Here is a 24,966-nt window from a genome sequence, read left to right as displayed (position 1 = left end):
ACTGGCTTCCCCATTTGTCAGTTTCCTGCTTTGTGTTCCTCTGTAGTCATTTTTGGGTGGTATTTGGGGACAATGGCTCACTGAGAACAAGAGCATTCACAGGTGACTCACAGCCTGAGTCAGTGGTTGATTCTGAAGGCTCCTCAAATACATAACTCAGCATGCTGTTTTGTCACTAATTCATCCCCTCAGTCAAAGCAAGATAACAGCAACCCAGCATGTGCCCAGCCACTGGGGAATTTAGGTGCTCACATGAGCACATTATCTCTCTTTGTATAGCCAGGCTCCCAGGTAAAATTGTTTTGACTTGGAAACATATGTCTCCCATTCTGAAAGTGGAGAGGTGAAAAACAACACCTTCTCCTTCAAAGCAGTGCATTAATTTAGTGGTTGGGGAAAGCATGTAAATGTCTGAGCTGCAGCCATCCTTTGTCTGTTAGCGGTGTGACCTTAAGCAAGTCACTAACATCTCCGGCTTCTATTGTCTCAACTGTAAAGTTCATTGGTTGGACTGATAAATTCTCCCAATCAGTTTGATGGATGACCCGTTCTTCATAGAGAGAGAGAGAAGACCTTACAGAGGAGCTGGGAGAACAGGAAGTAGGGTGGGGAGAAGGCACTATCTCCAGTTCTCCCCTGGAGCCAGAGGATCAGCACTAGCCTGGAGCATGCATGCCAGAGTTCTTCAGACTCTCCCAGCAGATGAAAGAATTGGTCATTGCCCAGCTTTAGCAGTAGCTTTGAGTGTGCTCTGGTCCCTTCTCTCTGGAGCTCTTCCCCAGGAATGGGGTAATGCTGGGAAAGGGGCCAGTCAGTCCAAGGGGCCTGAGGCTCAGTTTAAATCTGCCTTTTCTTTTAGAGCATATCTGTTCCTCACTCTTCTTGCTTGGGGGTCCCTCAGACCCACGAGGATACAAGGAAGGCAGCCAGACCCAGGTTAGGGGCAGGGCCGCATCCATCAAAGTCAGCCCTGGAGCTGCCTCAGGTCCTGTAGGCTACTGCTACTGATAAAGTGTGTCTTTAAGGTGAACGTGTGGGAGAGGATGGCCCATGTGGGAGACTACAAGCAGATGCCCTGGCTCCCTGTTCTGGTGGTAAGTAGGTCACAGCACCTGTGCTGCCCACTGTACCCTTGGCCCAGAGAGTACCCACAGTGGCCCTGGTGTAGATTCCAGCGGGAGCTCCCATCCAATCTGTGTCTAACACCAGCCACACCGCCTGGGTCAGGTTCCTTGGCTTCTTAAGCCTCAGTTTACCTGGCTGTAAAATGAGAACAATAATAGCACCTTCTTCACTGAGTTTTGAGGATGCAAAACGATAATGCCTGCAATGCCCTGAACAGTTCCTGTGCTCAAATTGAACTTCCCTAGTTGGTGGCTCCTTTTATAGGATTTCATAGATACAAATATCCCAAAATGCTTATTTGCATTGTGATATACACAACCAAGCTTGTGTGATGAGCCACACCTGTGGGCCAAACAGATGAGAAAGACCCAGGCCTTTACCACAGGACTCTTCCTCAGGTAGGAAGAGATACCATGTGACCAAGAGACTTGCTGTTCCAGAGGCTAGAGGAAGGAGCTGCCTCATTCATGACTTTTTAAAGAATGAAACAAAGATTTCTTAAGTGAAGATAGTTTGGGTCATGTCTTGAAGATTGGATGGATGGGGAAAGGGGAGGCAGGAGTGAGGTCAGACTGTGCAGGCGAGGTTGCCTGCCCAGTTTGTTAGCTAAAGTTCCTGGGGATGGGGCATCAAATAAGTGCTGACTGAGTGGGTCTCCCACCATCAGGCTCCCTCCTCACCCAGCCTTGGGGCTGTCTGGGCATTAACTCCAAGTAACTATGTGTGTCTTCAAGAAGGTATGGAAGTCAAACAAACCACCCCTATCTTGTGGCAGGTATTTCTGATGTGCTCTGCCAGAGCAGAATACTCCAACTGCGGTGAGAATGAGTACTACAACCAGACCACGGGGTTGTGCCATGAGTGTCCTCAGTGTGGGCCTGGGGAGGAACCATACCTGGTAAGGCCCCCCTCCTGGAAGTCCCCCTCCCCTGTCCAGGCCTGGTGAGCTCTCCCTCCTTCACAGGGTGTCATCACCCTACTTTGGGTTCCTCTACATCTGGTCCCTAAGCTAAATCAGTGCACAGTGCATCTGGTGTGTCCAGTGTGTCTGACGTGCCCAAAGACTGCAGGTTTGGTCATGGCAGGCACAACCACTATACTTACCTGTGTCCTCTGTCCTCTTCCTTGGCCAGTCCTGTGGCTATGGCACCAAAGATGAGGACTATGGCTGCATCCCTTGCCCAGCAGAGAAGTTTTCCAAAGGAGGCTACCAGATATGTAGGCGCCACAAAGACTGCGAAGGCTTCTTCCGGGCCACTGTGCTGATGCCAGGAGACATGGAGAATGATGCTGAGTGTGGGCCTTGTCTCCCTGGGTAAGCACATGGTGCTCCAAACCACACCCTTGAACACATTCTGTAGAAAGCCCTTAATATCTAATTGGTGAGGACCCCTGGGAACATGAGGACCTCAGGCCTACAGTGTAGTGTCATGCCTGCTGTACCATTCTACAAGGGGCAGCTTGGAAGAAGCGGGGCATATCCTTGGAATAAGGAAACTTGGCATCAAGGATGGTAAGTTCTGCTACCTCCACAAACAGGCAACTGCCCCAACATCAGCTTCTGTGTCCCTTAAGTGAACATCAGTCATAGTAATACCTCTTAACTACCTAAATCAAACAATTTGTTGACTACACAATGAGGTAATACATGGGGAATGCTCTGGAGAAAAAATGACAATTATGTACAAAAGTATTATTTTTAGACTTTTTACTACTGGGAAAAACTGAGGGTAAAAGCCACTGATAGTAGTATTTGTCATACGGTACCTATAATTCCATCACAATACTGTTATGTATAAAAATCTTCTCAAAAAACCAAAATGCACAGAGTAAAAAAAAAAGGGGGGGATGGACTCACATGAATAAGTATGAAAGACACATGGACAATAACTAAGACGTGGGGCGGAGATGGGAGGGGGGTGGGGAGCACTGGGGGGGGGGTGCAGGGCTGGGAATACAAGAAAGAAAACTGTACTTGAACAAAAGTTAAATAAATTTTAATAAATAAATAAATAAATAAATAAATAAAATAAAATACCAAAATGCAAATGTAATCGGCCTGAAAGACACAAAGATAAAATCTTCCCTTATACAAGCAGGACACATTAGCAAGTTCTGCCTGAGATAAGGAAAGTACAACCTAAACACCCAATAAACACCAAGCTTCTGCTGTTGATGCTGCCTCCCTCTAGTGGCCACACAACATAATGCCTGCAAGGGCTACACAGAAACCAGAAGGCATGGTGAAGGTGAAAGAGGGATCAAGGTGTGATAGAAGTGGTAGAGGGTAGTGCTGGTGATAATGATGGAGGCAGTGATGTTGGAGACAGTTGTGGAAGAGGTGATGGTGTTGGTCATGGTGGCAGCAGCATTTCAAATAGGGCACTATACTTTACAACCTGCTTGTGTACCTGTCATCTCACCATATTGAATTGAGAGGAATAAGAAAATAAGAATATATGCAAATAAGAACAATGGGCATTAATCTGTAAGAAACAGGAAGAACAAAAGTGGCAGAAAGTCCCACCAATTTAAGAACAGGTTGAAAGTGAATAACTTTAATATAAGAAGATATTTTATTTTATTTTAATATTTTATTTATTTATTTTTAGAGAGAGGGGAATGGAAGGAGAAAGGAAGAGAAACATCAAAGTGTGTGGTTGCCTCTCATGTTCCTCCCTTCTAGGGGCCCAACCTGGCCTTCAACCCAGGCATGTGCCTGACTGGGAATTGAACTTGCTACCCTTTGGTTCACAGGCCAGCTCTCAATCCACTGAGCCATACCAGTCAGGGCTAAAATAAGATTTTTTAAAGATTTTATTTATTTATTTTAGAGAGATAAAGGGGAAGAGAGAGAGAGAAACATCAGTGTATGGTTGCCTCTAGCACACCCCATACTGGGGATATGGCCTGCAACCCAGACACATACCCTGATTGGCAATCAAACCAGCGATGCTTTGGTTCGCAAGCCTGTGCTCAGTTCACTGAGCTACACCAACCAGGGCTAAAATAAGAAGATATTTTAAACTTGCATAAATTAACCTTAGTTCAAATGTGTTACTGTAAAGCATCCATTCCCATGGTTTCCAGCACCATCTCTCTGCTGGTGATTTGCCCCCTACCTTCAGACTCCCTAGCTTTCTATCTTCAGTTCAGACCACTTCCTGAGCTGCAGACCTACATATCCAAATATCTAAGGGAACGCTCCATGTCAATTTCTTTGGCACAATGTATGATTCAAGCCTATTTTTCAAATGAATAAAGAAAGTAGGGGAACCTTATTGCAGAATCTTATTTTTCAATATTAAAAAAAAACAGGTAGCACCCTGGCTGGCATAGCTCAGTAGATTGAGCATGGGCCTGCAAACCAAAGAATCGTGGTTCGATTCCCAGTCAGGGTACATGCCTAGGTTGCAGGCCAGTCCCCATCAGGGGATTCCCGAGAGGCAACCATACATTGATATTTCTCTCCCTCTCCCCTTCCCTTCCCCTCTAAAGATAAATAAATAAAATCTTTTTAAAAAAACAGGTAGCCATAACCAGGGAAGATACTAAACTATTCCCTTAGAAAATATGAGTAAATAAAAGTTCCCTAGCTTCGTGCTCTTTAATTTAGTTGTTGAGGTTATTATGTTGTGGGGGCTCCACAAGAAGAAGAAGCAGAATCAATGCATCCCTACCCAATGGTACAAACATCTGTCTGGTACAAGGAACTGCTCTAAGCACACTGAACTTGAATGAGAGAAATTTAGTAGGATCTTGAATTTAGATGGCTAGAATCAGTCTCTGATACCTTATACAATTCTTGGAACTTTATCTTGGTCATTTTTTATTGGTGCAGATTCATGAAAAAAATGCAGTTGCATAAATTGACTGTAGATATGCTGAGAAAAAAACATGTTCCCTCTGCCATGCTCAGCTTGGAAAAAAATAATTCTTTTCATAAAATCTCAACTTATTTTGGGAGCCTGTCAGTGTGAGAATCTGACCTGACATTCACAACCTACCATAATGGCTCCAGCATTTATTTTAGTAAATCTTTGAATTAAGGGTCTACCATACAGGTACTAGTGAGACAAAGAGGAAAGGAGGAAAGACCTGGTGCCTCTCTTTTCAGTGGAGGAGAAATACAAGAATATCAGTGACCACAGTGTGGTAGACACCCACAATATTCTAGAAGTCAAGAAAGGGCCATTATTCTGTGGCTGGGGTCAAAGGAGTTCTTAGAAGACTTCTCAGGATGACACAGGGATGGCTAAGAAGTGGAGCAGAGCTCTCCAAGTGCAAATGCTCCAGCCAAAACTCCAAGGTGGGAGGAGTCTGAGGATGTGGAGCTACAAATCCCTGTGGTCAAGTGGAAGGTACATGCAGCTGGGTGTGGAGAAACTAGTGAGGGAGAGGACTCTAGAAAATGATGCTGAGGACTCAAGTCTTCTGCTTGATGCTGATGCAGGTCACTGTGTAGACATCTAAGCTTGTGTAGGACAAAATCAGGCGGTACCTTAGAATGACCCTCTTGGCAGCAATGAAGATAAAGTGTTGATTGAGGAAGAGACAGGAGCCTACGTAACAGGGATAAGATGGGAAGTTGTGAAGACCAGGGCAAGGTGGAAGCATTGGACATTGGAGGGAGAGGAGAAATTCAAGTGCTTGTTGGAAGAGAGCAGAGACTGAAGTTGCAGACTGGGTGCATGTGGAATTTGGGGGAAGGGATTGTAAAAGGGATTCTTGGGTGTCTGCCTTGGCCAGCATTGTGAATAGTGATGCAATTTGCTAGAATACAAAAGGAAGAATTTTGGTGGGGAAGTGGAGGCATGTGTGGACTTTGAGGTTGGACATCCAGACCAATGCATCGAACATGTAGGTGGATAAAAAGGTACAAAGCTCAGGTCAGATATGGAAGTCACCTACCCACTAATGGTGTGGGAAAGACTGGTCCAAATAAGATCTCCCAGTAAGGCAGCTCCATGGAGGAGGAAGAGAAAGGGTGCAAGATGTACCCTGGCCCATCAGCATTACTGGCTCTGACCCAACTGCGTTTCAGACCCATGTGTTATCTCAGAGAGGCAGTGAATATGTACTTGGAGCAGCCTGTTTCCTTTTTACTTAGACCCACAGAGACATTCTAGCCAGAAAGAATAAGCCATGGGGTGAACACAATAAATGACCTGTCCCATAGACAATGCTAGCTTGGCTACTAGAAAGGCAATAGCAATGAAGACAATTTGCTTGGTCCCAACACTTTTACCAGAAAGAAGTTTGACAATGGAATGGTCATCAGCTCTCTGCCTTTACAAGGCTTCAAAACATAAGGGCAACCATCATTAGAATTAGTGGGGAGGCCGGCATCTGTACTCTCAAAACGGACTTTCCAGCTCTGAAATCTTAAGTAACTCCCTCCCTGCTCCATGAGAACAATGATCTGCATCTTTCACATTATATCTTCAGCACCCAGGACAAGGTGAGGCCCAGAGGGGTATTGTGCAGGGGACACATCTCAGTGCACTCTCATTACTTCTTTGACATGAAAATGTATAGTTAGTTTTCAGTTTGGCTCTGTGCTGTGATATGGCTTCAAATAAATCACTCCCAAACTCAAGGCCATGGAAACAGAAGGCTTCTACTTTATCTCCAGTCCTCAACCTCCTCATACTGGCTCTAACAAGCACAATGCTTTATCAGGGTAGGGCCCCAATGGCCTCCTACTTCCTATTACGCACTCTAGGTTTTGAGAACAAAATAAAGCTCTCATGGTATGTCACAAAGAAGGATTATAAGGAGTTTTTGCAAGTTAGTGCTATCAGCTCCATGAAAGGTTGTTTCTATTCCCAAATCCCTTTGGTCCCCAGGTTACGATGCAGACTGCCACCCATTTGTCTTCCTGACACCACAGGTTGCCTTGGCCAGCTCCATCCTTGTGGTTTGGCAAGCACTTGCTTCTTATTCTTTGCCATCTGCTGTGTATCAGAGCATGAGCAAGACATTGGCTAAACAATGAGCAGCAGTATATGGGGCTTTCCCATTGAGAAGGGCTTATGTGGGAGGACCAGGGAACAAAATATGAGAAGAGGATGAAAGAAGAGGTGAAAATTTCATAACCTTCCTCAGGGCATTATGTGACCCATTGGAGAAGCTCCCACTGGCTGGCTGCTACACCCTGTCCATTCCCTGAAGACAAGCCATTTGAGGATGGTTGGAGGACACGGGCAGAGAATGCAGAGGTAGCTTCTACATCCGGATAATGTAGCAGGCAGAAGGAACATCAAAGAGCTCAGCAGCATCCAGCACAAACTTAGGAGCCTGAGAAAAAGGAATCTTTGAAGAAAATCTACATACATAGAAGATTGCAAAGGCCACATTTAAACCGAGTCTTGTCTTGTGTTACTCACCTTAATCAACCCTGGAAGAAAAGCAGAAAGAAAAAAAGATCTAAGGAAAAGACAAATTGGAGATCAAAGAGTAGAAAACTTGACATTTACAGCAAGACAAAGAGACCTGATTCTCTTTTGTAGGGCACAGCTTCCTAAATGAACACCCAACTTCAAGTTGCTAGAAGAAGCTAAACAATTGCTTTCCACTCCTGCCTGGCAGGGAATGAGAGTTATGGGGGTGAATCAAACCATGAGTTGAGGTTAGTCCTAAAGAGAAAAAACTAACATTTAAAAATGTTCTGTGCAATACATGCTAGGAAATGTGTGACATATTTAACGCTCATGATTTCATAACAGCCTCCAAGAGCCAACATTTTAAAAAATTATAGCCACTCAACACTGGTCTTTCAACTAATTTATTTAATATGTTTTATAGCTTGGTGCAGACACATAGTCAGGACAGAAGATGCAGCTGCAGCCATCAGAGCCTCGTGGGAATCAGAAAGAGATGCCCACTCAGCCTGCCAAGAAGGTGCCCCCTTGCCCAGAAAAGGGAGCTGACTGATCCCAGGGTACAGTCCCCAGTGGTGTCCCCAGGGATCCACTGGATGCTGAGTTCTAAGCCCAAGTGTTCTACACCCACCCGGATAGCTATGGGTCTTCATCCAAAATGGAGTTCAGCACTAGGGGATTAACCAGGATGAACTTAGCTGTGGTTCTGCTTTTTGAAAAGGGCAGAAAGATGTCAAATGCCATTGGATCTTCTGTCAGTCTCAGTACTTTAAACTTACATAGAAAAAAATTTGGTCTCATTCACTTTTTTTCCAGTCAAAACTTGCCTAGAACCTTCTCTCCTCAGTACTTAGCACAAGGTACTACTGGGAATGCAAGTATGAACAAGGCTGGCCCTGAGAGACTCCCAGGTCAGGAACAGTCACAATCTGGGCAAGAAAAATGCAGTTGGAGGTGGATATAAGAAGAGGAGCAAACAATACTAGTGTCAACAAAAGGTCCTTGCTCTCAAGTCTAATGCCAACAGAGGTCCTCAGCTTGAGGTATGGTAAAAGGAGAAACTCTACTCAGGTAAACAGTTTGGAAAAACAGGAGAAGCAGCCTCTAGTGGAAACTGAAGGTGCGCTCCACCAAGATAAAGGGAAGGCCAGTTTTTATAGAAAAAGTCCCCATCCTAGTCTCTGGTTGGTCTATTTTTATGCAAATGAGAAGTCCAAATAACACTGTGCTGATTGGCCAGCTTTGTGTGTTCTGATTCGTTGTTATGGAGCAGCTCTGATTGGTTAGTAAAGATGCAAATTAAGTTATAGCTGGGTAGTTTCAATTTGATGGGGCATGTTTCAGCCCAGTAGTCAAAATACAATATCAGGAACTCCATTCTTGGTTGCATTGGAAAAGGTTGACTTAACCTGCAGAAGCACAGTGCAAGAAGCCAAAGGTTCAATTTTCAGCTTTTCCCTGAAATACAGAGTGAAAGGCCTCTGTCGACGATGGCTGCTAAACTCTGGTTATGAATTTTTGCCAAGTAAACCACAAGGATTTCTTCTTGGCAGATATATTCCTTCTTGGGGTTCATACTGGGTCTGGACGTCAAAAACGTGCAGGAGGACTGACCTGGAGCCTGTCACCCTCATGAAGCCACATGCAGACATACACCTCCTGGGAAGAGAAGCACTGCGGCCTCAGTATGGCTTCCTGCTTCCTGAACACAGATGGCTTCTGGAGGGTGACAGAATATGTGTTTGAAAGAGGCTTTTAACTGAAGGCTTAATTGTGAAACTGGCTGTTGGGGCTTCTGAGAGATGTTTTGAGATTGGTTAATTAATGTTTATAAGACACACAGGAATCTGAGGATAAAAGGCTCTGAACAAGAGCAGGTAATTATGATTATAATGTTACTGGTAATCGTCCAGTTCATGGTGGATGGAGTCTAAAGACTACCCAGCACTCCACCATGCTACCACTTACTGCTGCGATCAGCCAGGGTTGTGCACAGCTAATACAAAAAAAATTTAAAAACAGCAGAGAGGGATTTTTCATTTTTTGAAATTGTGGTAAGGGAGAACATTCAGCTCATTTTTTTCAGGAACATGTATAAAGGACACATGGACAAAACCAAAGGGGGTAAGATCAAGGGTAGGAAGTGGGTACGGCTGGGGTTGGGGGGAGTGGTGCAGAGAAAAGGGAGACAACTGTGTTGAACAACAATAAAAAAATAAAAAGAAAAAATTAGAAATTTGATTTCTAACAATGAAATAGATGGCTTCATGATCATTGAATATATGTTTATGGAAAACAAGTATACACCAAGAAAAGTGTCAAAGCCTGCAGGTGGCAAGGAGCCTAAGTTTGCAAAGCCTGGAGGGGAGGTCCAGGAGGTGGAGGTCCAGGAGGTGGTGTGGCCTGCATAGAATTTCAACCCATGGTGGCAGAGCTCTGTGGGTAGGGTGTTCTGAGAGTCAGCATGGTCGTGGGGCTGGCATATTGACATGAAGAAGCTTGAAAGACATAAGAGAACATCAGTGGGGGGGTAAAAGACTTTAGAGTCTTACTGTGCAGGGTTTGTCCATTTCTTTAAGTGTATATAACCCCAGCATGAGTGTGTGTGTGTGTGTCTTTTGTTCAGTGCTTCCTGAGGAGAAAGAAAATAAATTTCAGTTACCACCTTGTTGTACTTTAGGCTATCTCTAAAGCTCTCTGCAGTGACCTCTCTAGACATAACCCATGTCTTTATGGCCAGCACCATTCACTATTGGTCAGCAGGTACTCACTGGGAGGTCCCAGTGTCACAGGCATAGACACACTTACCTGTAAACTCACCTTGCTACAGACTCTGAGATGGGCATTTGCTGAGGGGGTGATCCTCTTCCAAAGATGCCTGGGTTCCTGGTTGGCAAGACACCCAAAGTGTTAAACAGGGCATACAGAGGGTGGGTATGCAGATATTTCAAGTGGATGGTGTTGATGAAAATGGTGATTACATATATATGCTAAACAAATCCATCAGTGAAAAGAATCAAAAGGGGGAGGAGATTTTTTAATGCCCCAAATGGCTCAATATTGGGGAAAAATTCTATTTTAAGACAAGCTGAGAACCCCCTAGTAATCAAAATGGGCCGTTAACTCAGTAGAGCTCCTGATTCCCAGGTGTTTATTTCGACCCAACTTGGGTCATGCTTTGGTCATGGATATGCCAAGTGCTCAGCACTTGTCTGTGGTAACACCTGACTCACCTGCATGTTTTATCTTGTTTTTTCCCCTCCTATAGCTACTACATATTGGAAAACAGACCCAGGAACATATATGGTATGGTCTGCTATTCCTGCCTCCTCGCACCTCCCAACACCAAGGAATGTGAGTGCACTTTATTCTTCTATCAGAACAGTACTTGTTCAATATTGATGTCTTGCATTACACCATGTGGTAGACAGAAACCAATCCTGGCAAATAACAAATACAGTGAAGGCACAAAGCAATCAGATGTCATGTCTGTGAAGGAGGTCTGCTGTATCTGAACCATGAGTCGGAGACTTTGGTCACTCACATTGGACAGGTGGCCTTGAACAAGTTACATAAAGTCTATGAGCCTCAGTTTTCTCATTTGTAATTTGGGAGTATTAAAATCTGAATTAACCATAGCATGCAATTCTTGGATAAGACAATGAGATCACAGACACCAAGATATTTTGCAAAGTATTACAAAGCTCTAGACAATTGTTAGTTCCCATACATTTTTTAAAATGAGCAGATGCCCTCCCAGATGAGGCCAGGAGAAACATGAAAAGTGATCCCAATTAATTAAAGATACAGGAAGCATATGTCAACAATGAGTCTAACAAGTTTAGAATCTCACCTTGGGCTATTTCTTTTCTATTAATTTGGTTTGACTTTCGTGGGTGTGTTTATGAGGAAGTGCCAGGAACCTCTGCTCCAAGAATGTGTTATGCTGTCTCTTGCAGCTGTGGTTTTAAGAGAAACGATTGAAGGAGGGGTGGATGGGCATCTGGGATGAAACAGGGAGTCTGGCCTCTGGACTGCTCTACTCCCACTCCAGGCCAGAAGAGGTGCCCATATTGGAGCCCTTCCTCTCTTGGATCTCTATGAGTCCCTGCCCACCCTATTTTCTCAACATAATCCTCTCCAAGAGAGTAGAATAAGGGTCTCCCTCTTGAGAGTACCTAGGACGAAGGGGAGAGAAGCACTACCTCCCCGCACCGTAGGTTCAGCTGGGAGAGGTGCTCTGGGTGGTGGGGCAGAGGCTATTCCCTCCCTTCCAAACTGCTTAAGTAGAGGAACCTGGCGATGATGAACTTGCAGGTCTTTAAAGCTGAGCATTCCTGCCTGGCATGATGATTATATCACTGATTACAGTAAGGACAAGGGCTCCTGGCTGCTAGCAAGACTGTAGTAAAGTCAGCTGCCATTGCTGATAAGTCCTCTGCTGGGAAATCTAAATCGACTCCATACCAAATATTTCTGGGATGAATCCTCAACTGAGAAGATGTCAGGCAGTCAACACCTATTTAGAAAAGGTTCTTTGCCTATGGAACCAAAAAACAAGCAATTGTTCCCCATGGGACTCTTTTGTTTGAAAGCTCACACACAGTGTGTCCTTCTCAATACCTGGAGCTTGCAAAGCATCTTAGTCTTGGAGACATAGAAAATAAGTGCATCCCTCTCCCAAGCCCTAGTCCTTAATTGCTTAACTGGAAACCAGCACCCAGTAAGTCCTCCTAGTGGTTCTAAGAACCCAGCCCTGAAAGAAGCCAGCAAAAAAAAATGGAGCCTCTGTTTGCCCATCTGGGAAATGGGAGAGATAACCAGATAGGCTGTGTAGGGTAACATGGTAAATGGAACCCTGCCTGGGTCATGGTCTCAAGTGTGGACATGAAAGTTACTTTCTCCACCACAGGGGTCTCCACTTCCACCTGCACAAGGCTCTTGCTCAAGAATCAGCACACAGCCTCCATGAAGACACTAAGACCCAAACTCATAGGACTGCCATCAGCAGCCCTGTCCCAGCAAACCCAGGAACTAGGTGAAACCTCACTGGTTAGAATTGCGATTTGCTGGCTGGTTGCCCAGGCCCCACCAGGTTCTCCCCTTCTTGAGCCTGTAGTCCATGGTCAAGAACTCTTCGCCTCCACCTGAAGAGCCTGCTTTGGTTTGGTTTTGATGTGACTTACCTGGGCCCTTGTCATGGGAAGCTAATGCTCTTGATTGTCCAAGTCAATGCATGATGAATTACACAACCCACAGCCAAAGAGAACCTGGCGTACAGACTTCAGGGGAAATGTGTGGCAGATGCACACATATGATGGCTGTATGGGCCAGGTGTGGCTGTGTAGGAATGAGCCTGGGCTGCATAGCCTGAGTGAGTTCCTGGGGCTACGTGCTCCTTCTCTCTGTGCTTCTCCTACCTTAAGGATATAATGGCTTCTATGAGGTACAGGACTGAGATTCTCATAAGAGCCCCAGGGGCTGCCAGGACCACACTGAGAACCCTGATGTGGGTTATGGGCCTGAGTTTAAATTCTTCAGTTTCCTCACCTGCCAAAGACACCCACCTCATCAGCTGTTGTATGGCTGGATTGAGCTGTACCCACAGGCACAGCCATAGCTGGTTTCTAGGCTGCAGGCCATCCAATTATCAGAAGTAGAAAAGCACTGCATGGTTATTGCATTTCCAGCACCATCAATTAGGGGAGGGAAGCCAGAGAATGGGCTGCCCTGGTCACCATTTGTCCTGCCTTTGAGCCTTGTCATCTTCATGCAAAGAGACTTGTGTGGAGCTTAGGACAGAGCCTGGATGGTACTCGGAGAATGTAAAATGCCATGTAAGCCATGAAACCTCCCTCATTTTCTATTTTCTCTCCTGAATAATTTAGAAAATAATGTCCTCTCAGAGTACCAATAGTGTTGTCACATACATGCACAAAATACTTTGAAAATTGAAAGCACAAAGTGTGTAACTGATGACTCTTCCATAAACCACAGGAGTGTGGGAGGGATGCTGGGATATTCAGGAGTTTGAAACCAGGCCTTCTCTCCTGCTCATCACTTGCCCATCAGGAAAGCTTTTAGGCTTTCTTCCAATGCTTCAGCCACAGTGAACAAGCAGAGCCTTCATCCTTCCAGTGCTATTGCTATTTGTGTCCTGGAAGAGAAAGAAGAAAACCTTTGGTTATTTTCAGTTATATCAAAGAGCAAAATCCACTTGGTACAACCAAAGCTTTCTGGTTTTTATTTTCCCTACGCATGCCTGAGAGCAGCCTTAGAAAGGAATCTATGTTAAAATGGCAAAGATGGCATGTTGGGAGAGAAAGAATGGGAGTGGCATCAGATTTCAGTTTCATTAGTTTCCTCTCTTGGAACAGTTACCTAACTTTGTATCGGTTTCCCTAACTGTAAAATGGGGATTTCATCTCAATAAGATTGTTAGAAGGAGGAGATGACTTGTCAAGTGTGTATGCAGCCCCAGCTGTAGTGTATACACATGGCACTTAGTATATGATAAAGCTTCAGCTTCATGAGTGAGCACCAACCAGACCTCCTGTGGCCTGTGCAGCTTCCCCCTTGCACAGTGGCCTCTTGTGCCTTGTCAGTTTGCCCGGGACACAGATAGCATGAATCCCTCCCTCACCGAATACTGGAGGAATACATGAGATAATGATAGGTCTGGCACCCAGAAGTTGTGGCTTTTTCATTGTCAATATTTTTGTAATCACTCATCAGTGACTATGACCCCTGAGTCAAGTCCAAGATGGACTCACCTTCTAGAGAATTCCACTCTATCACCAGGAGTGCTTTCTTTCCCTGTAGATGCTATGGTGTGGTGCCCAACAGTGATGAAACTCCAATGTGAAGTGTTGACCTCCCCAAATGCCGGTTTCCAGCTGTTTCCAAAGCAATGTTCCTCAGACTTGAATGTGCACACTCACTGTCACCAATTCAAAGACACTGCAAAAGGCCAACATTCAAAACACCAGGTTTTAGAGTAAGGAAAGTGGTATTGATTGAGAAGGCTCCCACTCAAGCAGATCGTTCCTCAAATCCATCTTCTGACAGCCCGGAATTTAGGTGTCCCGGAATGGAAGGGAGAATGGCAGGAACAAGAGATGATTGATCACTGAAGGCATCCAGCTACTAACAAGGAAAAGTGTGAAATCTCTAAATCTCCTACTTAGTATTTCTGCTAATCTGAGTCACCCCTGAGGCTCCTGCAAATCTATAAGCAGTAGCCATCCTTCTACACATTTTCTCACCTCCCAAGGAGAGGCACCCCCTGGTAAGAGGCTGTTCCTCTAAAAACTCAAGTACAATTTCTCCAATAACGAGCATATGTGTAGCGGGAACTCTTAGCCAGAGGGCCACAGGAGAAATGCAGGTTAGACTAAAGTATAAGAAAGCAAGCATTTCAATCTGTCACAACATCACCAGGAGTCCTGTTAAGAAACATGTCCTGCTACAGCAGGTCTGGGTGGGTTCAAAAACTCCCTTTCCAGCAAGCTCCCCAGGACCTCACTTTAAGCAGCCAAGTTCCAATAGCCCATTGTTCCAGCATCTGCCAGTATGGGAAGCTGAGCCAGTGCAACAGACTCAGGCACCCTCAGTGACTGCTGTAAGAGGCAACAAACGAATCATTCCTGAAAACCCAAGCTGTTTGCATTATGCCAGCCACCTTTAATACACACCAGCACATTTATAAACAATGAGGATTAACAAGCCTCAAAATCTCTTAGTAAACACCCTCATTACATTGAATAGAGGTCTAACTGCATGAAGCCATATGCTCACAGTTCTCAGAATCCTCCTGAGAAAGGTGAGTGTACTCCCCACAGGGTCCCTACCTGCCTACACCTTCTATCCAGAGTCATTGCTGCCTCATGCTCAGACTCCGTTTTCTTTTGTTTTAATAGAGGTCTTGTGTGGAAATTTCTGCTTATTTTCTGGGACTACTGTTTTGAACAACCTTGCCTTACCTTTTTATAAAATATCTTCTCTTCGCTTATTCAAATCTGGGCTCCAAGCATTATGGAAGGCAAGATGAATTAGTAGTTGGCCACCTAATAGAAACAACACTAAGGAACATTTTCTTCAGTGATTCATTCCAAGGAGGCCAAGTGAACTGTAAAGATGCAGCCCATGTTTGAGCAAAGAGAAACCTCACAGACACCAAATAGTTTTGTTAGTGCTGAGTTAATCCTCATCAGACCACAGCAGAACCTGGAGCAGGACACCATGCTGTGCAGAGTCATGGTAGCAATAGCATGCTGTCCTGAGGGTACCTACTCCAAAGGTAGACCTCTAGTGATGCAGCCTCCTTGCCCATTCTCCCTGTGTATCTTTAGATGTGCCAGGCTGTTCAGTTAATATCAGATGGAGTTCACTTTGGAGGGAAATGTCCAGAAAATAAGGGTAGAGGCATGGTCCAGCTTGCCACCTGACCAAGAATAGGCTGGTGCCTGCCAGGTGCAGTGAAGTAAGCTTTACTGATGCAATAGCCTGCACCCACTGTCTGGTGATGTCCATGTGTAACCAGCCCTGCCAGTCAGGTGCAAAGACTTTAAGTTAGCATGCTGCTGGGCTAGTCTCACTGTCCCACTCTAGACCACAGGCCTGGCTATATATTTGTCCCTTACCTCAACTTCTGTCACACAGCCCCAGCCAGCAGAAATGGACAAGAGAGACAGGTGACAAACATGCACAGATAGAGCCCACAGGTAGTTTTTTCCTGGCAACATAGCTTAAGCTCCTTTGAGCCCCGTAACAAACAGGTAGAATAGCTATGGTTTCAATGTCCAATTTTCTTGAAACTATGCCCCGTATTCTTTTTTCTCACTTCACTAGATAAAGTTTGATAGGCTGCTTCCCAGCTTGATGCAAACAGGGCTAAAAATCTGAAGTCCATCTTGTCATTCTGGAACTTTCAAAGGGAATCTCTGTTGTGCGTGAGGAATGAAAGGCAAGCCTCCAGATTGGTCTTGTCACCAGGAGTAGTTATTGAGAGACATGAACCCCTCCTTCAGGAAGCACACACCTTCACCAGCACCACCCTGGTAGGCTACTGATTCTAAAGCCAGGTGAGAAGGCTAAATTAATTTAATCTCATCTAAATTCGGTGGGTGGGGAAAGCTAGATATTCTCCAGAAAGACAAAGAAACATCTCTCTAAGCTCCAGATACAAGTGGGGTGGGGAGGTGCATTCTCAGAGCAAGGCAGGTTCTAGAAAGCATAGGAGAGAAAGAAAAAAAGAGCTACGCCTTTCAGCTATTATCCTCCTCCAAACACCCACCAAATTTGATGTCCCATTTCCCAGCTTCCTGCCCTCTCACCCACCAGCAAGTACAGAAGAAGCGGGGAGGCCCTGGAGACACAAGGTGGGAGTGTTAATGAGCCCTACTCTGTTCTGAGCAGATCACTTCTAGGATCTCTGTTGATTCAGAGGGTAGCTCATGCTGACTTGTTACCTTAGTGTCCCTTATACCTCTTAGCACCCCTCCCTCTCTTGGTAGGAGAGCTAAGAAGTCATCCCAATGACAGCAGTTGAGAAAAAAGAAGGAAAGAAGTGGGAACTACAGAACTCATCATGCCCTGCAGAAGGAAAGGACTGACCCACCCATTCTGTGATGGTCTGTGTGGCGCCCACACCCATGTTTGAAGCAGCACCCACACAGAGGAAACAATATGGAAAACTGCTCTGAGTATGAGCTAGAAGGGCAGTAGGATGGCACCAGGAACATGCACACTCGCCTTGCCCACCCTCCCCAGGGCGAGCCCCTGTCCAATGTTGAGGAGGGTGTGAACCATGACACCTTGCAGTGCTTCCTAAAAAACCTGCCTGTTGGCCCCTCAGGCAGCAAATCACATTTCTTATGTACCTGTGACAGTTTAATTTCCTGTCTTACCTGAGCAACTGGCTGACCCCGGCACTGTGACACCTAATATAAATGTGAAATTACACCAGGAGTCAGGCTTCAGTTTATTCTTCAGACTGACATCCAGGTTTTTTTATTTTATTTATATTTTAGAGAGGGGAAGAAAGGGAGAGAAGCATGAATGGGTATTTGCCTCCCATATGTGCCCTACTGGGTACCTGGCCTGCAACCCAGGCATGTGCCCTGACTGGGAATTAAACTGGTGACCTTTTGGTTCACAGGTCAGCATTCAACCACTGAGCCACACCAGCCAGGGCTGCCATCCAATTTTTTTAATTGTTCAAGTAGTTTTCTGCCCTCTACCTCCATCCCAGCTCACCCCCCTAGCCCTCCCCACCTCCCTCCCATCCCCACCCCTCCCTTGTTATTGTCCATGTGTCCTCCATACTAATTCCTTCAAACCCTTCCCCACTTCTCCTGAAATTCCCTCCCCTCTCCCCTCTGGTCACTGTCAGTCTGTTCCCAGCTTCAGCATCTTTGGTTATATTTTGCTTGTTTGTTTGTTCTGTTGATTAGGTTCCTGTTAAAGGTGAGATCATATGGTATTTGTCTTTCACTACCTGGCTTATTTCACTCAGCATAAGCTTTTCAGTTCCACCCATGATGTTGCAAAGGGTAGGAGCTCCTTCTTCCTTTCTGCAGCATAGAATTCCATTGTGTAAATGTACCATAGCTCTTTGATCCAGTCATTTACAGATGGGCATCTAGGTTGCTTCCAACTCTTAGCTATTGTAAATTGTGCTGCTATGAACATCAGGGTGCATAGGTTCTTTTGGATTGGTGTTTCAGGGTTCTTAGGATATACTCCTAATAATGGAATTGCTGGGTCAAAGGGCACGTTCATTTTTAGTTTTCTTAGAAAATTCCATACTGTTTTCCATAGTGGTTGTACCAGTCTGCAATCCCACCAAGAGTGAACTAAAGTCCCCTTTGCTCCACAACCTCTCCAACACTGGTTGTTTGTTGCTTTGTTTATGATGGCCATTCTGACTGGTGTGAAGTGGTATCTCATTGTGGTTTTAATTTACATCTGTCTGATAGCTAGTGATACTGAGCATCTTTTCATGTGTCTCTGGATCCTCTGTATGTCCTTCTTGGAGAAGTGTCTATTCAAGTCCCTTGCCCATTTTTCAATTGGGTCGCTTGTCCTTTTAGAGTGAAGTCATGTGAGTTCTTTATATATTTCTGCCAATTTTATTTGTAGAGTTTCTATTTGTTTTCAAAGGTATGAAGGTCAAAAGTTTCTGATCCTGGTCTCTCTTTTGACTTTCTCTACCTACTGGCCACAGAAGTATGGATATTTAAGAGGACTTTTCTTGCCCAGTTGGCTGTGGTCATTGTCTCATTGGTTTCCCCAAGCTATGCATACAGGTGGCTCTAGAAATACCACTCACAGAGTAAGTGGCTGTGTTTCTCCTGAGAACCTTCTGTTACAGAAAACAGCCCTGTTTCTCACAAAAGCCTTGCTGTCCCCGGTCCAGTGTCAGGGCTGTATCTTCTCTGCCTGAGCTACTTGGAGGCCCGAAATGTGTGGAGTTTATAGAGGACACTCACCTATCACTGAGGACAAAACCATTTTTCCAGTTACTCCATAATTGATGGAGGTAAAAGCAAGACAGGAGGAAACTCATTTGATCATTTTTATTAACTGCAAAACTCAAGGAAACTCAGGAAACTCATCAAACTCAATATGATCATTTTTATTAACTGCAAAACTCAAGTTTGACTAAAGTAAAGTTCACCGTTAGAATGTCTTTCCTATGGTAGAATATTTTTGTTTATTTATTTTAACTGAAAAAATTTTTAATTGTCTCATCACAAAACCAGCTCCCATTTTATTCCTGCTAAGTAACACTTTTTACATAGAGCAGGAGTTTTTATGAGTCACAGTTTTGAAAGAAGACCAAGCTCATGCCCACTCTTAAACAGTTTGTTCACAACTATTTTTAAAATGTATCATAGCAGAAATCCTAGAGAAAGGGACACCAAATGTTAACTTTAGACAGAGGTTGTGGGTGATTTTTTTTACTTCTTTCTTGTGTTCTGGTTTTTTAAATAATAAGCATATGTTACTTGTATAACTCATATAGCATATATTGTTCGGGCCCCTCTCCAGCCCATTCCTAATGTGGAATTTTAGATCAGTGGTTATGTTGCCAAACCAGGTGTTCCAGTGTTGATGGTGGATCCTCTGCAGGCCATCCTGAGAAATGCACAGTGACTGTTCTCCTTGCAGGTGCGGGAGCCATCTCAAGGGTCTCTGCCAACCTCCCCAGCACTGCTGGCAGCAGCACCCTCTCTCCTCTCCAGCATGCCCATAAAGGTAGGCAGGCTGCCTAGGTTTGATATTCTGGAGTTGCCACCTAGACCTAAGGGGGAGGTCTGAAGAGGAGGGAATTATTAAAAGTGACCATGAAGCTCTTCTCCACTTCAGATCACTGCCCTAATGTAATTGAATCACACTCAGTACCCCAGTTGCTGGAAGTTAGTATCTCTTAAAGGAGCAGAACCAATCACTCCATGGGTGTCCTGGGCCCATTAGAGTATGTTGGTAATGAAGGCACATTCCCAGGGTGCCAGGAGTGTGTGCTCAGGACAGGAGTGGTGAAGGCAGGAGAGGAGCAGCTTCTGTAGCTTCCTGGGCTTTGGCCAGCCCTGGTGTCAGCAGCAATTCTATTGTTGGCTTTCATATAAACCTGCTGATCTCAACACTTTACTATCTATCTTCAATTAACTACATTTCACTCCACTCCCCAGTTCCTTTGGGATGGAAGGATGGAGGAGGTCCACAGTTTTTTAAGAGCAAGACCTCATAATGGCTCTTCCCTCCTTCTTGCACTGTCTCAGTGCCATCTGTTTAAGCATATTTAAGGCCTGGGTCCTCAGTGAGGCTTGGGCTTCCTTCAGATACCCATGGTGCACTAAGCATGCATTTCACATTTCCAAAGTAGTACAACCAAGGGTAAGCCCAGGAAACAATTGAACAAATCCAAACCATGGCACTCCAGAGAAGTCTGGTTCTACCTCACTTGAGACAAACAAGGGGAGTTCATGGGCAGTCCTGATGGGGTGGCCAAAATAAACTTGTAGAGCTGGGTTCTGCAACTAAGCAAGCATTTTGTTTTCTGAGGGTCCCCCAGAAATTATCCCAAAGGTAGGAACATTACTTACAGGGGCTGCAGTCTTAAAGGAGAAAGGGCCCTGCCTAATAGATGAGTTCCTATAGGTACTCTTTTACGCTAAGTCATTACCTTCTCTTCCCAAATTCAGCAGAGCTCTCAAGCCAAGGACACCTGGCCACAGCTCTGATCATTGCCATGTCCACCATCTTCATCATGGCCATCGCCATTGTCCTCATCATCATGTTCTACATCATGAAGACAAAGCCTTCTGCCCCAGGTGACTGCTCCTCAATGCCTGCCCCATATCCCCTCCCCCTTGAACAGCTCCATCAACTTACCCAGTCAGTGAGCCTGGCTGCTCACACACTTCTCTTTCTCCAATTAGCCTGCTGCACCAGCCACCCAGTGAAGAGTGTGGAAGCCCAAGTGAGCAAGGAAGAGGACAAAAAAGAGGCTCCAGGTCTGCAGACACCCACAAGTGTGGATGTCCATCTCCATGGTGGAGACTTTTTGCCCCTTTGCCACTACCCAAGCAGCCTGGCCTTCTAACTGGCTATGCTCTCTGCCACTCAGCACAGGAGTCATAGGAAGGGGTGTCAGTGCAGCCATGTTGTATTTAATCATTTAGGTATTGTGGTTTAGCACCAAGTAGGTCTGCTAAAGAGAAAGTGAGTGGTGGAAGGACAAGCTCAGAGCTAGAGCCAACTCTTAACTCCTCTCTCTCCCAATCTTCCTATTTGCCTACAGACAGTGTGGTGATTTTCTCAGAGAAGGATGAATTTGAGAAGCTAGCAGCCGTTCCAGCAAAGAATGCGAAGAGGTAGGTCAAACCAAAGCAGATCGCAACCGCCCCCAGTTCCAGGCTGGAACTAAAGTGAGGAGGTCTTCGGGGATCCTGAATAGGAAGGGGAGCTAGCCATGCCAGGTGAGAAGTGTACTGAGAAACCTGTCTACTGGCCTGTATGTTTTTCTGGGGACAACTACAGAGGGAGCAAGGCTCCAGGGACCAGCAAGGCAGTCCCAGTCAGCATGGGGTCACAGCCTCACTGTTGCCCTGAAGCTGGGACCAGGTAGTATTAGGGACAGGTACTCAACACTGCCAGCCTCTCCGGGTTGGCAGCCATCCTCCCTTCCTCCAGGGCCAGGTGCTCCAACATCCTTTCTCTTCAACATCCACCTTTCTCATGCAGACTCCAAAGCTTCTGTATGACCACTTCCTCTCCAGCAGCCTTGGTAATATTCCTGCTGCTCCCCATGCAAATACAGATAGCACAGTGCCAAAGCTAGAGCTGATGTCCTATAATACAGTGACAGTGGTGATAAAGATGGCTGCCCAGCATTTGATGCTGATTACTCACTAGTCATGAATGTGTTATTCAAAGGGTTTTTATAAGCCCTATGAATAAGGTTTTAACATTATATACTTTTGTAGAAAGTTGAGGTTTGGAAGTTGTCATGTGCCTATGGTTGAATGGCCAGTGAGTGGCAGGGCTCAGGGCTGAGTTCAGGCCCTGACTCCAGTGTATGTTCCATAGGCTCTGGACCAACCACCAACACTTAGTGAAATAGGGCCTCTTCAGGAAGAGATTTGACATATGAAGTCTTTAGCATATTTACCACACACACACATACATGTTGGGATGTGGAATCAGCCCCAGCTTTAACATCTAGGATTAAAGGAAGTAACTTTTTATTTGCCCCCTTATAGGGTCATTTGGACTTAGTCCTATTTAGGTTTCAAAGATCCATCCCATGTTAATGGTCCACCCCATGGTTGTTCCAGGACCCCATCCACTCAAATATCCCTGTTGCAGAAGGGGACACAGAGGCCATGAGAAGTCACCAAACTGGCTACAGAAAGAGCAGAGGGTAAATCCCTCCTCTCCTCACTCCCAGCCTGTGATGTTTCTAGGGTATGTGAACTCTTGTGAAGCTGTGCTTTTTAGGAATGACAATGAATCCAGATGTTTGCATAGAGCTTTGGCATTTATAAGGCACCACCAAATATGTTATCTCATTTGGAAAACTCCACATTCCTGATACAAGAGCCAGAAACAAATTTAAATCATGAAATCTTTGCATACTGGGAAAGAAAAGCAATTGTGTGGAACTTGGCAGTCCCTTAGAAAATGGTATTCCTGATAAGTGCCTCTGTTACCCATGAACATTTTTCAAAACCTCATGAATTTGTGGTCTGAGCAATTTCATGCACATCTGGGAAGAATGTGTCAGGTCCAAGCTGCTGTTACCAGGATAGAACCCAGGCTTGCAGCTTTGTGGTGGGGACTCAGCTCTTCAATGTCCTCTTGGAGATGAATTGCCCCTCCAGACTTCATCTATCTAATCCCATGTTATGTCAGTCTCTCTCCACCTGTCCTTCCAGGCTTTTCTCATTCCCAAGAGGAGGAGATAAAAGAACACTCAAATCACAGGGATGCATCCTATGACTTAAGTTTTCTCTAATGACTGAGAAAATATTTGGGGACTCTACTTGGAAAAATAATGCTTATTTCATACACGAATGTTAAATAAAAATTAACAGTCAACCATTGTCTTTTAAAAGACAAGGCGCTGAGATTTCATCCTGTACAGCTTCTTGCAGGTCTTAGGGAAAGGACCTGAGGCCACTCAGTGGTCGGGGGACAGTTGGGCTTTTCCACTTGGCTTGCTCTCTGGTGGGGACAACAGTAGGCCACCACCTCCCAAGAGGCCTGAAATCTCCTGCATCCTACCCACCATTTTTGTTTTCTTTCTTTTTTTTTTAAGCTTTTATTTCTTTTTAGAAGGGAAGGGAAGGAGAGGGGGAAAGAAATATCAATGTATGGTTGCCTCTTGTTCATCCCCCACTGGGAACTGGCCTGCAACCCAGGCATGTGCCCTGACTGGAAATCGAACTGTGATCCTTTGGTTCACAGGCCCGTGCTCAATCTACTGAGCTATACCAGCCAGGGCTATATTTTTGTTTTCTTTATATTCTTCTGTCTCTAGAGTTATACATATTTTCATATATTTAGAAAGATTTTGAGAGTTCAAGCTTCAACCCACATGTGCCTTGGGCCATGGGCATGGGCCATGAACGACAGTGTGACTGGGCCTACCTCCCCTCCTGTGTGATCTCCCAATGCCCCTCTCTGTGCTGGCTGCACCCTCACCCCATGGCACACACATCCCAGCTAGGGCACTCCCTAGTCAAGGGAATTCCCCAGGCTCAGGCTCTGGTCAGTTTTGTTTTTAGTTATTGTGGAGAGTTGGCACAAAATCCATGCCAGCCACATAAACTTGTTTGCTACATGAAGACACCAGGTTGAACTTTGCACTTCTCTGAGTGACATACATAAAGCTATAACACATTCAAGAACACTTTCTTGAACTGGGTGGGATGGAAGAGTGAGCAGAGCATGGATTTAGTGGGCCACCCTGTATCCAACTTCCATGTCTGGAAAGTAGAGAACAGTCTGTGTCCTTCTCATTTTGTGTCCCATGCCTCCTGCCCCACAGTCTGTTTAGTGAAAGCTTAAGAAACAAGTCTCTGTATCCCAACCATGTCCCTCAATGGAAGGATGTGTCCAGGCTGCAACTTCCCAGACACCATGAATGAGCCCCCTTCTTATTTCCACAGTGAGAATGATGCCTCGTCTGAGAATGAGCAGCTGCTGAGTCGAAGTATGGACAGTGATGAGGAGCCTGCCACTGAGAAGCAGGGCTCCCCTGAGCTGTGCTTGTTGTCACTGGTCCACCTAGCCAGGGAGAAGTCTGTCACCACCACAAAGTCAGCCGGGGTGAGGTTCTGGCAGCCTGGCCATCCACCTTCTGATTTACTGTGCCATCGGATAGTGTGATATTCCTCCCACAGCCCCAGCCAGGAAACCTAGATGGAGTGACATGTTTAAAGCAAGATATTTAAAAAATAGAAAACTTACTTCTCATATATAGCCTTATAGAAGAAAATGAAAAATAATAAGACAAAAAGTTAAAATTATTTGCAATGTCATAGGACAGAAAAAAAACCTTCTTAAACTTACTGGCCTATATCCAACCACACACATAACAGTTAAATATAACTGTATACTTATGTATATAGTATATGTGTACATAACTATATATAGACATGGTATGCACATTTTTCATGTAAAAATGCTCCACTGGTTTGTCACCTGAAGCAACCCACTTTGGAACATACCATGGTAGGGGTGTGGGCAAAGGTGAGCCAAGCCCTGCCCCAGAGTGTCTGAATGTCTAGCATGTGGATCTGTAGATCTAAGCTTCAGGTTAACTAAGTTGCTAGGCAATGATGTTCTTGCCAAAAGTGTCCCTGATTGAGAGGCTGGATCTGGCCTGGGTTCTCTTGGGGACATCATGCTCTATGCTGCCCAGTTCAGTGATCTCTGCAGTGGGGCT

General features: G+C 45.2%; 1 protein-coding gene across 1 annotated transcript in view; it reads left to right on the top strand.

Annotated features, from left to right (window-relative positions):
- EDAR (ectodysplasin A receptor) overlaps nt 1-24,966 on the top strand; it is a 67,364-nt gene that overhangs the window by 21,558 nt on the left and 20,840 nt on the right. Inside the window, exons 2-10 of the mRNA XM_037070712.1 lie at nt 1,026-1,094; nt 1,901-2,023; nt 2,259-2,440; nt 10,777-10,862; nt 19,683-19,769; nt 20,717-20,845; nt 20,954-21,028; nt 21,316-21,388; nt 24,188-24,347. Coding sequence (XP_036926607.1) covers nt 1,044-1,094; nt 1,901-2,023; nt 2,259-2,440; nt 10,777-10,862; nt 19,683-19,769; nt 20,717-20,845; nt 20,954-21,028; nt 21,316-21,388; nt 24,188-24,347 — 966 coding nt within the window. The 5' untranslated portion in view covers nt 1,026-1,043. The remainder of the gene's footprint in view (nt 1-1,025; nt 1,095-1,900; nt 2,024-2,258; nt 2,441-10,776; nt 10,863-19,682; nt 19,770-20,716; nt 20,846-20,953; nt 21,029-21,315; nt 21,389-24,187; nt 24,348-24,966) is intronic.

The sequence above is a fragment of the Sturnira hondurensis genome, unplaced genomic scaffold (genome assembly GCF_014824575.4).
Source record: "Sturnira hondurensis isolate 20B ecotype Veracruz unplaced genomic scaffold, ASM1482457v3 Scaffold0001304, whole genome shotgun sequence".
NCBI lineage: Eukaryota > Metazoa > Chordata > Mammalia > Chiroptera > Phyllostomidae > Sturnira > Sturnira hondurensis.
This window is presented reverse-complemented; position numbering and strand designations above follow the sequence as displayed.